This window comes from Bubalus kerabau, chromosome 7 (assembly GCF_029407905.1).
Source record: "Bubalus kerabau isolate K-KA32 ecotype Philippines breed swamp buffalo chromosome 7, PCC_UOA_SB_1v2, whole genome shotgun sequence".
NCBI classification, from domain to species: domain Eukaryota; kingdom Metazoa; phylum Chordata; class Mammalia; order Artiodactyla; family Bovidae; genus Bubalus; species Bubalus kerabau.
This window is the reverse complement of record NC_073630.1, coordinates 119,076,412-119,089,974: the sequence shown is the minus strand read 5'-3', so window position 1 is coordinate 119,089,974 and position 13,563 is coordinate 119,076,412. Positions and strand designations below refer to the sequence as shown.

At 61.1% G+C, this 13,563-nt stretch overlaps 1 protein-coding gene across 1 annotated transcript; it reads left to right on the top strand.

Moving 5' to 3' along the window:
* Positions 1–9,127: 9,127 nt before the first annotated feature.
* Positions 9,128–12,992, top strand: HMX1 (H6 family homeobox 1). The gene is made up of 2 exons (XM_055587538.1): positions 9,128–9,521; positions 12,343–12,992. The coding sequence occupies exons 1-2, from the start codon at positions 9,128–9,130 to the stop codon at positions 12,990–12,992; spliced, it is 1,044 nt and encodes a 347-aa protein (XP_055443513.1).
* Positions 12,993–13,563: the final 571 nt, after the last annotated feature.

Sequence of the window (13,563 nt, the reverse complement as noted above, 5' to 3'; positions counted from 1 at the left end):
AAGCACAAGCTGGAATCAAGATTGCTGGAAGAAATATCAACAACTTGACTGCAGGCACCTAAATTCCAAAAGAAGCCCCTGGAGCCGCTCCACTCACTGCTGAAAAGCAGGCAGTGTCTTGGGGTCCCTTTCTCCTGAAGAATTTGTGGTCGATTCGTCTCCATGGTCAGATTATTCTAACCACGAGCTGGATTCCTCATAGTGACCTCGCTCACGCTGCACACACACCTTCAGCGTCTCTGGCCGAGCCGGACGGCAGCTGCGTTCCGCATGCTCACATGTGCTCTGAGAAGTGGGTGAGGCACCCACAGCATCTGCCCAGCATTCCCCCGCCCAGGCCCTCAGTAACTCCAGACATCTGCAGCAACCCCACTTCCAAGTAAGGTCACCGTCTGGGGTCCTGGGGTTACGATCTGCGGGACACGGCCCAGCCCATCACAGACAGGTCCACACGCCTGACCTCCTGGCACGAGCTACTCTCCTTGGGATGGCGTGTGAGTGAAACGTGGATTTTCCATGATGACCACCATCAGTGGCAGGAAAAGGAGCCTCCCTCCACCACCACAGATACCCCTCAGTGTGTTAAGAGCAAAGGTCTTGGCAAGAAACTTTGGTAAATTCTGTGTAGTGGGTGATGGATTTCTTTGTGGGTAAAATGGGAGAATCGAAGCAGTGTGTCTGGCTTTTTCAGCTCTGCTCTCCTCTGCATGGTGACCATGCCACAAGCCACTTACCACCCCCATTAAGCTGGCAAGTATGCTCAGGAATAGAAAAACGATTTTTTTTTTATGGCATTTACTGCTCAGACCTATCCACTCAGCTAAGGAGACAGTGCCCCACGAAGAATGCAGTTAGCTTTGGGCTCCCCCAGGCGTTTGGTCGTGTCTGGAATTACACTCACAACAGGTAACTTGAGCAGCAGTGCATGAATGAATGAACAAATGAATGAATGCTTGAAGATATGCAGTCCAGGTCCAGACCCCATGGGGACCGCACCAGCCACCTCGTCACCCATTCCTGGGGTTCTAGAATATTCTAATGCACTGGAGTTACATCATGAGAAACGCTGGGCTGGAGGAAGCACAAGCTGGAATCAAGATTGCTGGAAGAAATATCAACAACCTCATCTATGCAGATGACACCACCATTATGGCAGAAAGTGAAGAAGAACTAAAGAGCCTCTTGATGAAAGTGAAAGAGAAGAGTGAAAACGTTGGCTTAAAGCTCAACATTCAGAAAACGAAGATCATGGCATCTGGTCCCATACTTCATGGCAAATAGATGGGGAAACAGTGGAAACAGTGACAGGCTTCATTTTTGGGGGCTCCAAAATCACTGCAGATGGTGATTGCAGCCATGAAATTAAAAGATGCTTGCTCATTGGGAGAAAAGATATGACCAATCTAGACAGCATATTCAAAAGCAGAGACATTACTTTGCCAACAAAGGTCCGTCTAGTCAAGGCTATGGTTTTTCCAGTGGTCATGTATGGATGTGAGAGTTGGACTGTGAAGAAAGCTGAGTGCTGAAGAATTGACGCTTTTGAACTGTGGTGTTGGAGAAGACTCTTGAGAGTCCCTTGGACTGCAAAGAGATCTAACCAGTCCATCCTAAAGGAAACCAGTCCTGAATATTCATTGGAAGGACTGACGCTGAAGCTGAAGCTCCAATACTTTGCCAACCTGATGCAAAGAACTGACTCCTTTGAAAAGACCCTGATGCTGAAAAAGATTGAAGGCGGGAGAAGGGGATGACAGAGGATGAGATGGTTGGATGGCATCACCGACTCCATGGACATGAGTTTGAACAAGCTCCGGGAGTTGGTGATGGACAGGGAGGCCTGGTGTGCTGCGGTTCATGGGGTTGCAAAGAGTTGGACACCAGTGAGCAACTGAACTGAACGCCAGGGTGACCCCACTGGAAGTAACTCGTTACCTCTGCAGTGACCCAATTTCCAGATAAGGTCACTTTCTGAGACTCGGGGGGTTAGGGCTTCAGCATGTGAATTTTGAGGAGACACCACTCTCCATCACGGACGTGTACAGGAACGACCGTAAAGGAATGAGCTAGTGTACCGTGTGCCTGTGCAATGACGCCTGTTTGTATTCACCTCCCTGCACACCTTTGGTGCACATCGGGTACGCTGTTTGTTTGCCTCCCTCAGTCCGTCCTTGGTCCTCGGGAGGCTCCCCCTCCATCAAGAACACCCATTCTTTTCCCAGCGCGCGAGGCGGTGTGAAGACGGGTAACTGTTAACATAACCCGCTCTCCTCTGCCTGCAGGAAGCGCAGTTCTTGGAGGTCAGGAGTCCTGCCACAGCGAGGCGCTCCGAGTCATCACTACCCACAAGTCCTTGCGGGGCTTCCAGTGGGATGAGCTCACGCGCGTGCAGGCGGAGAGGAGGGTGCCGAAACCTGCTGGACTCTGAGCTCTGGGTTTCTGGGGGGAAAGGGTGGGGCTTCCGAGCCCCGCCCCCACGTGCACCCCCCATGGCAGGGATAAGGAAGCAGTGTAACTACCATTCCGCGCCAAACATTTCTGCCAGCACCACGAGCTGGGCACACCCCCCCCCCACCCCGCTCCGCAGCACTCCCAGATAGTCCACAGGCTTTCACTCCAAAACCTAGACGGGTGAGCCTAGGCGGTTCAGACAGGCGGGCCTCCCATTAGGCCCAGAGGAGGTTTCCAGAAACTTCCCTCAGGCTCCTGGGAAGAGGTTCCCTGCACCGTGGTCAGTCCAGCCCTTTGTTCCAGCCTCATTTCTCCAACCCCAAGTCACTTGCCATCAAGGTTACGGGCTGCCCGAGCTGTCTGAGGGTTACCAGCGGTTTGGATAACACCACGCATAAATCTGTGCTTTCCGCTGTGGAAACCCCCACGAGGTGAAAGCCCCCCACCTCGAGGTACCCTTCACATTCCAGCCAGACATCCCCGCACCCCGAGTCTCAGCGACCACAGCTTCGCGTATCTTTACTGAGACAGGAAAACTCGGCGTCCAGAAGGCAGAGTCGGTGGTTGGCCGTCACACAAAGAAATCCTGTGTGATTGTATCATCGCATTGAAGGATAATCTTGAAAATGCCCATCCATGGTGTGGTTTTCTGGGCCCCGTCCCTCCCCTCCTTTTCCAGAAGAGGAGGAGGCGCGTGGGGATAGCAAACAGCCTTGCGTCTCATTGCTGCTCAGTGGCCGGACTGGGGCCCAATTCAGGGATTGCTGCAAGGTGATACGGATGTGATAAAGCAAGGAAAAAAGCATGCTCCTGGGGGAATCTAGATGGTGGGTATGTGGGTGTTCTCTGGCCAGTCCCTTCAAAATATGCCTGCAAAGGAAGAAAGGGTCCGTCCACCAGTGAGAGCTCTGGGCAGGGTCCAAGGTTTGCTGAGCACCGGGGCACAGAGATTTGGTGAGTGCCTGCCCCAAGCAGGAACAAGACAGACACAGCGATCAAGGCCGGGGAAGGGGTGCGCAGGGGGTGCGCACGGGGCGAGAGGCCGCTCTGGCCCAGATAGGGGCTCCTGGCAAAGACCCCGAGGGCGGGAGGGGGCGGCCTCCCGGCGGGGCGGCTCTGAGCTGGGACCCTTCCAGGGCCCTCCCGCGGGGAAGGGGACTTCTCGGCTGTCCCCGCAGTTCTGCCTGGGGACGGGTCACCTGCCCTTGGGGAAAAGCGGTTCTGGCCGCGCACACACGAGGCTCTGGGCCGACTCTTTGAGAACCGCCGGGCGGAACCAAGGGCTCCCTCCGGCTCCGGTCCTCTCTCCTATGTGCCCGCGCTAGGTGATGCGGGCCACGTCATCTTCCCTCTCCCCGCCCCGCCCCTCCCCTCCCCACCCCTCCCCTCCCCTCCTCACCCCTCCGCCCCCTCCCCTCCGCTCCCCTACTTCCCCCTTCTTCTCCATCCCTGCCTCCCCCAAGCCTGCCCCCCAACCTCCCAGGGACTGGAAACTCTGGGAAGCATCCACCTAACACTTTGTGAGCACCTTCCTCCCCTTTTCAGTGTTTAAAGGGAGACTCACTCCGGAGGTGGGTGGACCTCAAAAGGCAGCCAAAATCATGCTCAAACATTTGGTCTTTTTCAAAAGCAAGCGTTTTCTCATGCTCGCTCAACTGCCCCATTGCCTCTACTCAACCCCAGGCCAGCCCCTGCGCAGACTGGGACTGTTATTCCCACTTTACCGCTGAGGACGCTGAGGTCCCCAAGGTCCCCAGAAGGCGCGGGGTCACTTGCTCATGACCACAGCAGGACTCAGCAGCTGGACTGGGAATGGAGCCTGGAGCCTGCGTGCACACCTGCACAGCTGCACAGCCACTGTCTGGGGCTGGGATGTGGGGAGCGGACCCTTGGACAAGCCCATAAGCACGTCCCAAGGCTCTGCCACCCTGCCCACCCCTGTCCACCCCTGTCCAGGCCTGTGGGCCATCAGGTGGACGCCTGAGACGAATGTGGCCCCTTTCCATGGCCACTGCCCTCCTGAGGCTTCGCTGCTTGCCGCTAGGACAGTGCCAGGGCCCCTCCTCGGCCTCACTGTCTCCCTGTGCCCTGCATGAGCTAGTGCATTCAGGTGCTGGTCCCCACGCCCAGCTCTAGTCCTGGCCCTTCCCCAGCCAGCAGCCTTCAGTGGTTCCCCATCACTTTGCAAACTAAGAACCCTATCCTTCAGCTTTCCAGCACAAGCTGCATCCCTGTTCTCCAGCCCTCCCCCTCCCCAGGTCCCCCCATCAGGGGCCGCTTTCATCTCTAGAGCGCAGCAGCCTCACCCTATTCACAGCCAGAGAATCATGACCCAAAGCACCCTGGTTTCCTTCTTGTACTCATCACCAAGCCAGCCAGCCAGACGAGGGTCCAGAAAGACCAGGTGCCCACGAGAGGTGAGGAAAGGGAGACTACACAGCCAGTCGGGAGAGTCTGAAGTGCTCATGATCCAGAGTCTGGGTAGACCCGCCCCCCCAGGATCCTGCTCAGGGCGGGTATGCACCCCCAGATGACTCTCCACCCCATAGGTCTGTTCATCCTGGCATGATCCGCAGTAGTGGAGAGCTGGCAGCAACCCCAAAGTCCCCTAATAGGGGGCCCACTATCTGGGGGCACGTCTCTTCCTGGATTTCTCATCCGATGATCTGACCATCCGCGGGCCCAGAGATGGGGTCCAAGCCCCTCCCCTTGCACCCCATGGGAGCTGTGACGTGAGAGCAGAGTAAGGCTCTGAATTCCCGGGGCATTTCATGCCCCTCCCACACACACCCGGTCCTACACACCACCGGCCACACCCACGTGTACTGAGAACCCGTGTGGTGAGGAAGCCCAGGCAGAGGGGTCCCTTCTCTGACACCAGCGGCAGCTCCCAGATAAAGGAGCCACGGAGCCTTCAGGAAAGTCTCCTCCCCCTAAGCTGGGCCCAGACACCATGCAGTGGAGACAACCCACTCCAATCCATATACGCCATGAGCACGCTGGTAAATGGTTGCTTTACACCCTGAGTTGAGGGGAGATATGTGATCGGTCTGTGGTAACTGGAACAAAGGCATCTCTGCTGGGTTAGGTCGCAGTGGTTAGAAAATCATTGCTACATTTATCAGTATCAAATTCCTAGTTTAAGGGGATTAAATTGCGAGAGGGAGGGGGTATGCAGTAGATACTGCTTCTGTAGATTCATATCTAACAGCAGGGGTGTGGGGTGGCGTGGAGTGAGGTGAGGAGAAATGGAATTCAGATGAGGGATGAAAGGAAGCAAAAGCAATATGAAATCTGAATTGTAAGGTGGGCATTCTCTAAAATTATTCTGAAAGGAAAAGTTAATTTAAAAATATATGACGGGCAGTGGCTGCTGCAGTTTCTGACTTCTGATCTATGTTCTTGGGATTATCGCCACCAACTCACTCGCCCTGGTTCAGGCGGCACCTTTGGACACTAGGGCTGAGCTGGGAGGTGACAAGGTTCTCAGTGCCCAGTTGAGAGGAGCGCCCCTTAGGCTGGGTCGCTGAGGGTTTTCCGGTGGTCCCGCCGCAGAGCGGGCACCTGGTGGTGGACGGAGGATGAGGAAAGACAAGAGGGGGCCGGGCAGTAAGGAAGGGCGGCTGTGGCTTGGGGGTGCGGGGTGCCTCAGAGACACGACACCGAGACAGAGGTGACAACCTGCGGACCGGGGAGGCTCCACTCACGTGCCCTTTTGCGCGGTGACTGAAGATGATCAGAAACTCAGGCTCTGGTCCTGGGAGCGCCAGAAACCTCCTCAGGGCTCTGAGACTTCCGAGTCCATCTCCAGAGAGAACCCCGACTGCAAGATAACCCTCCTGGGTTGAGTGATCAGCCTCCTGCCGGGGAGCTGCAGCCGCCAGCCGGGTCTGCCCCTGCGCGCCAAGCTTCTGCCCGCAATCCCCGCCGCCGAGCTCGGGCTCCTCTCCCCTCTAAGTGGGGCAGGATCCGGCTCCGGACCGCACGGAGCACAGAGGCTGCGGCCTGGGCGAGTGCCGGGGCAGCTGTTTCATGCCTTCCTACCCGACCCTGCGGCGACTCCACTCGCCGCTGAGGCCCCGCGAGACCCTCGCTCTGCCGCCAGGAGGAGCATCCACAGTGCCGGGACCCAGCGCCCAGGCCCGCGGAGGGGACGCGTGCTTCAAGCCCCCGAAGACCAGTGCTTGGGGAAAAGGCCGGCTCTCTTCCACCCGGTTCCCCTCACCCCGCCCCCGCGCGCCTGCTCCCCAGAGGCGGTGGAAAGACATCAGGCAGCCCCCCCACACACACCAAATATGTGGCCCGAGCCTGGCCCTGCTCCCCACAGCCTGGCACAGGCAGGGGTGCTTATCACCCGAGGTTTACAGCGGGAGGAAACTGAGGGTCAGAGAGGCGAGGCACCCTGCCCAGGGCTACGCAGCCCTGGCGTAAAAGAATTGAAATCCAGACTCTGAGGAACGTCCCCCCCACGCCATTCTGAAGGTGCTCGGAAACCACGGAAGCGACACAGGCTCTTGGTTTCAAAATCTGTGTGCTCCGGAGCCACTGATGGCCAGGCCCAGGGAAACCCGCGTGTAGTAGATGGTCCCCTGGAGGGCGTCTTCCTCGCCCGTGTCGTTTCCTCCAGGTCTCTCTCTGGCCTGTTTCTCCGTCTCTCAGAAGCCCATCGAATCCGATGGTGGGATTACAAGGAGAATAGTGCGTCTCTCTCAAACAGACGGGCCGTCCTTTCTCCCCTTGGCCACCCTCCCCTGGATGGGCACCTCTACCCTGGCGTCTCCCTGACCACGGGTGCCCCAGGGAGCTGGGCGTGGGGGACCACAGCTCTTCCCCAAGACCCAGGCTCTCCGCTTTGGCTCAGGGTCCCCACCCAGGCGATGGAGTTAAACAACGCAGTAAGTGCCTGTGGTTGATCATCTCAGCCCCTCCTGCTGCGGGGCGTGAGGGTCAGGGGAGATGGCCCTGGAGTCTGCATAAAAGACGCGAGGTCTCCAGGCCGCCGGGCACCCTCTGTTTTGTTTCCCGGCCACAGGCCGGCTGCCTCCCTCCGCTAGGCCTCGGCCCCACCCGGCCTCCCTACCGGCTGCTCTTAGCTCTGGTTCGACTCCGGGAGTGTTGGTGCCAGAAGGGTCTTAGGCCCTGAGTGTCGGAATCCCAGGCCGGCCAGAACCACTTACCATCTGGGACAGTCTCTCCTCGCCTCTGTTTCCCCCTCTGGAAAATGGGGTTGATGCTCCCTCCACCGTGGTTGTTCTGAAAACTAAATCCAGGCGGCGGGCTGCCCTTGGGTTGGACGCTGCCCCGGGCTGGCCCTGGAAGGCGGCTGCATCTCTCCGCGATAACCCGCGCCCGGTGAAGCCGGCTGCGCCCGCGCGCGTCCTCACTGCGACCCGGTGAGTCCGTCAGAAGGTTTACTCCTGAGCGGCCACAGCGCCGAGGGCGACGGCGTGGGCCGCGAGGCACTGTTGTCGCCGCGCTCCCCGCTGCAGAAGTGAGAGGGGACTCCCCGTTGCTGACAGTCGGGCCTGCCCCCAAGACCTCTGCGGCCAGAGGTGGTGGCTCTCGCTTCCCTACCAAGGCTGGGGCCTCCGGAGGAGCTGGAGACGCACTACCAACTCAGCGTGACGTCGGGTGTGACCCCGGACGCGTGGCGCTGCGGAATGGGATTGGGGCGGGGGAGCATTTTCTTACATTTTGAGACTGAATCTGAGAACTGCAGAGTTCTGTCCTACTTTTGGCATTAAAAGCATATTTCATTAAGTGTAAATATTAAAATATGCCTCAACTGTGCAGCTTTGACACCCAGGATCTTTAAAAAAAAAAAAAAACTATGACCAGCCCATTCTCTTACGGTTTCTTGGAAGCCCCCGGGTCTTCCTGCCCCGGTATACACACGCACAAATATACATACAAGCACACACACACACACACACACGTGCACACATACACATACCACACATGCTCGCGCGCACGCGCGCGCGCGCACACACGGTTCCTCACGCTTGGTCCAACACTCTCCCCGAGACGAGGTAATTACGGTCCTTGCCGGACAGTGATTGGCCAGTCTGTTTCTCATCGGGGCCCTGTAGCCAATGGGTGGGCCCCCGGCCGAGGCCCCGCCCCGTTCCCCCCGCCCCCCTCCCCCCGGCGCGGGTGGCTCTGGCCCGGGGAATGCATCACGCGGGGCCGGACTGGCCGTGACCCCACGCCTGGACCCCAGGCCGCCTGCCCTCGGCCGCAAGAGTGCCTGCGCGCCCAGGTCCGGGCGGCGTCTCCGGGCAGTTGCGGGGCGCGGGGCTCGCGCGGCGTCCTCGAGCTGAGCCGGCGGCCGCCGGGCCCGCGCCGCCCCGCCCCTGCTGGCCCCTCCCCTGCCCTCCCCGCCCCCAGCGGGGCCAGCCCGGGCGGCGACCAGCGCGGCTACGGGAAAGGCGAGCGAGGCGGCTGCCCGGCCGGTTGTCGGCACGCACCCGCTCCCCGCCGATCGCAGTCCGGCAAGGAGGTCGCTGCCTGCCCCGCGGGGCCCGACGCCAGCGCTCCGGGCAGCGGCTCTAGGGCCGGGCCGCGCGTGCGCCAGAAAGTCGCGCGCCACGGTCCCCAGCGAGGACCGGGACCGGCCGCGCCCCGGGCGCCCAGAACCCCGAGGAGCCGGGCAGAGTCCGACGGACCCGCGGCCGCGATGCCGGACGAGCTGACGGAGCCTGGGCGCGCCACACCGGCCCGCGCCTCCTCCTTCCTCATCGAGAACCTGCTGGCGGCCGAGGCCAAGGGCGCCGGGAGCGGGGCCCAGGGCGGCGGCGGCCGCGAGGAGGAGGAGGACGACGACGACGATCCGGAGGACGAGGACACGGAGCGGGCGAGGCGGCGGCGGCTGCAGCGGCGGAGACAGCTGCGCGCGGGCTCCGGGCCGAGCGGGGAGGCGCGGGCCCGCGCGCTGCTTGGGCCGGGCGCTCTGGGCCTCGGTCCCCGGCCGCCCCCGGGTCCCGGGCCGCCGTACGCGCTGGGCTGCGGCGGCGCCGCGCGGTGGTACTCGCGGTCTCACGGAGGCTACGGAGGCGGCCTCAGCCCTGACAGTGAGTGGGGCGTGGGGAGGGGTGGCCCGGGTGGTGGGGCCCGGCTTCCTCCCATCGCATTTGCTCCGGGACTTTGGGTTCGTTGGCGGCCTTTCTGGACCGCCCTCCTCCTGTATCTGTGGTGGGCTCTGCGGGCGTGTGTGGAGAGCCCCTGGGTGAGCAGGTTTGGAGGCCCATTCTCCAGGGCAAGGTCCCCCACGCAGGGAGAAGCTTTGGCAGGGTCTGGGTTTGGCCCAGAGCCTTGGGAGAGCAATCTGGGGACAGGGGACAACAGCAAAGAAGAGGAAAGAAAGGGAGGGTGAAATAGAACCGAGAACAAGAGGACACGTGAGGGAACACGGTGGGGAGAGGCAGAAGCGAAGAGGGAAGAGCGGAAGAAAGGCGTTGGGAGAGGAGGAAGGAGAAGCGGAAGAGAAGAAGAAAAATAGCAGACCGAAAAGAAAGCTGTATGTGATGGGGAGACAGAGCAAAGATAAAGGGTGGAAGACACGGTAGAGTCAAACTCAGAAAAATGAAGGGGGCATGGCGTGGGGGGAGCCCCTGCTCTGGAGCGCGGGGTTGGGGGCGGGAGTCTTCCACAGAAGCTGTGTCCGCAAAGCCCCGTCTCCTCTGCCAGCCGCAGACCGGGCCTGGGGCAGAGGCCTAGATCTCCCTGTTGGGTCTCCGAGGCCCCTTGGCCGTGGCTGTGCCAGGCAAGGAGGCTGTGTTCCGAACCACCCCCCACTCTCTCCTTTCTCTGCCCCTCCCCCTCCCTTGCCTTTGTTCCCTGCTGAGAGCTCTGAGGCTGGGGGTGGCGGATTTCAGCCCCAGAACCCACTCACCACTCTTGCCCGGGCATTCTGGAGGTGCGTTCTGCTCTCCCCCTCCCCAGGGTGGCTGCCTCCCTTGGGGCCCTGCCCTTTGGAGGAGGACCACCAGGAGCAGGACTAGGAAGCTCGGCTAACCTCAGCCCTGGGCTTTGCCAGCCCCTGCCCCCTGCACCCCAAAGTGCATCCTGCGAGGCCAGGAGAGGACTCGGGCTCCTGCTCTGAAGTGCTTTCAGCTCCCAGCAAAAGTTAGCACAGAAAGAGTGCTGTGGGTGGGGGTAGGTGGTTAGACCCCTGTCACCTCTTGGATAACCCCCTCCCTGGTGTAGGAGTGAGCACTTTGCCAAGGGACCCACCTCTCAGAACCTATGCCCAGAAGGTCTGGGACCCCCACCCTCTTCATTTCACTTTCAGGAAGCTTGAGCAGGCCTGTTTGGTTATTTGCCTTGAAATTGAGTGATCAAATGTAGTGCCCTTCTGGGGGGTGTTTCTGAAAGGGTCTCACAGGGTGAAATGTGTTCCCCTCCTGCCCCTGGAGTTTTGCCCCAGCCCAAGCCCCAGCCCCACCAGCAGCCCCCAGAGACGTGGTCCTTCCTAGTTCGTATAATGCGGGTTGGGGGGTCCCTGTTTTGTACCAGAGCTGGCAGGCCCGGCTTGGCTTCCCATATCAGGGATGCACATGCCAGCCTGGAGCCTGACCCCTCTTTGGACATAGTGAGGGCTCATACCACCGGCACCGGCACCGGCAGGGACACAGCACACCTGCGCGGCTGCTGGGCGTGGGGCGTATGCACCAAGCTGCTCACACCGGCTCACCAGTGTCTGCCTAGCGCTCACACTGTGGGCACACCGCTGCTTTTGGTGGGCCGGCCTGGCCAGACTCGACTGCAGGAATATCAACCTGGGGCCTCTGTGCACGCAGAAGGCTCAGCCCAAGGCAGAAGGGACGCTGGCCTGAGTTGGCCTCGCAAGCCCGGAAGTCAGGCGGCTGCCCCCTTTCACACTGAGCTTGGAGTCTGGACCAACATCTGAGTCCTGGGCAGGCTCTCTCACCTGAAGCCATCATCTTTTGCCAGCCCTGGGGGTGGGGGGGCAAGGCATTGATTCACCTCTGGGAGATAGGGTGGAGCTTGGTTCTTGCAGCGTGAGCTAGGGTAGGGGGGTTCTGTGGGCTTCTGCACCCCCACACCCTCAGATTCAATCAGGGCCTCATGGGCTTGGGGTGGCATGAGGGAGCCGAGTATTTCTACACAGCCAGAGCTGCACTTGTCTGCGCGCCCTCTGAGCTGACTGCGGGCAGAGAGAGCACACCTCTGTGGACATCTGGATTAGGGGCACAGGAAATGGGGGTGAACAGGCCACCCGTGTCACCAGGGAGGAGTTTTGTTGGCCGGTTGTCTGCATTCGCTTATTCTCCATCGATGGGAATGTTTCTATGCAAGCGGAAATTCTGCATCTTCTCCTAGGAGTGAGTGGGGAGGGATCGTGGCAAGCCTTTATTTCTGGGTCTGGGGGTCTTGGCGAAGGGCTGAGTGCCAGGGGTGAGGTGGTCTCTGCTGGTTTTCCGGGTGTATATTTCTCAGAAGCACCTTTCTTTCCTCTGTGAGGTGAGCCCCGGGGGCTGTTGAGTGTTGTTTCGATTCGAAGCCAGTGGTTATGGGAGCCAGTCTTTTTCGTGTGTTTCTGTTTGTGTTTTGGTGTTTCTTTTCTTCCCTTTTTTCCTCCCTCTGTGGATGCGCCCGGAGCGTGTTCCCAGCGTGTTGGTTTGGAGCTTAGCTCAGGTCTTCAAGTTCAACTCTGGATGCCCGGCCTCTCTCGGACCAGAGCGGGGGTGAGATCTACCGAGCGTGGTGGAAAACGACCCGCCGCCATCGGCGGAGCTGTCTGGGGACTGTTTCCTTGCTGTGGTCGTGGCAGACCTCACGGGGTGCGGGGAGCAGCTGGCTACAGCGACAGGTTCGCGGAGGGGATGAGCCTCCAGAACCAACCGTGTTCCTCCTCTTTCCCCCCTGCAGCCAGCGACCGGGACTCACCGGAGACTGGCGAGGAGATGGGCCGCGCAGAGGGCGCCTGGCCGAGGGGCTCCGGGCCGCGAGCGGTGCAGCGAGAGGCGACGGAGCTGGCGGCGCGGGGACCGGCGGCCGGCGCGGAGGAGGCGGCGGAGCTGGCCGAGGCCCCCGTGGAGACGGCGGCGGCCGGGGAGGCCCGCGGCGGGGGCGGCGGCCGCAAGAAGAAGACGCGCACCGTCTTCTCGCGCAGCCAGGTCTTCCAGCTCGAGTCCACCTTCGACCTGAAGCGCTACCTGAGCAGCGCCGAGCGCGCCGGCCTGGCCGCGTCCCTGCAGCTCACCGAGACGCAGGTCAAGATCTGGTTCCAGAACCGCCGCAACAAGTGGAAGCGGCAGCTGGCGGCAGAGCTGGAGGCGGCCAGCCTGTCCCCGCCGGGCACGCAGCGCCTGGTCCGCGTGCCGGTGCTGTACCACGAAAGCCCCCCCGCCGCCGGGGCCGCCGCCGCAGCCGCGCTGCCCTTCCCGCTGGCCCCCGCCGCGCCCGCGCCGCCCCCGCCGTTGCTCGGCTTCTCCGGGGCTCTCGCCTACCCGCTGGCCGCCTTTCCGGCTGCCGCCTCCGCGCCCTTCCTGCGGGCGCAGATGCCCGGCCTGGTGTGAGCATCCCCGACCTGCCGGGCCCACGCCTCGAGGCCAATCGGGACTTGTGCGGACGCGCCCCCCGGGGGCGTGGCGGCGGCGGTGGAGCTTGGAGGCCTTCGGTCGATCCGGGGTTAGGGGGCGCTCCGGTGCACCCACTGCGCCTCCGGAGCGCAGGGTGCTGCCTCGAAGGCCGTGCCTACGCCTGTCCGAAGATCGGCCAGAATGTAACAGAGACGCAGGTGATTGTGGCTCCACAGACAGTCGCTAGGCTGGGTCCCCGCCGGGAACACAGCATCACAGACAGTCGGCCCTGCAGCCCAGGGCCCTCCCCTCCCGGGGACAGGCCTCAACCTCTGAGCAAACCCAGCTCGCACCCCTCCGGAGCCAGCAGCTGGGCGCAGTCCACAGCAAATCCAGGCTGCCCAAGATGCTTTGTGGAAGGGCCCACTCTTCAGGCACAATGACCCTGCCCCGGACTATGCATCAGCGACCTCCGGAGCACTGCGATCAGCCTGATGGCCTTGACCTTGCATCCGGGCAGAAAGAGAGATTCCCAGGGAGCGAGTTCCGGTGAGGGGAAGGGATAAAG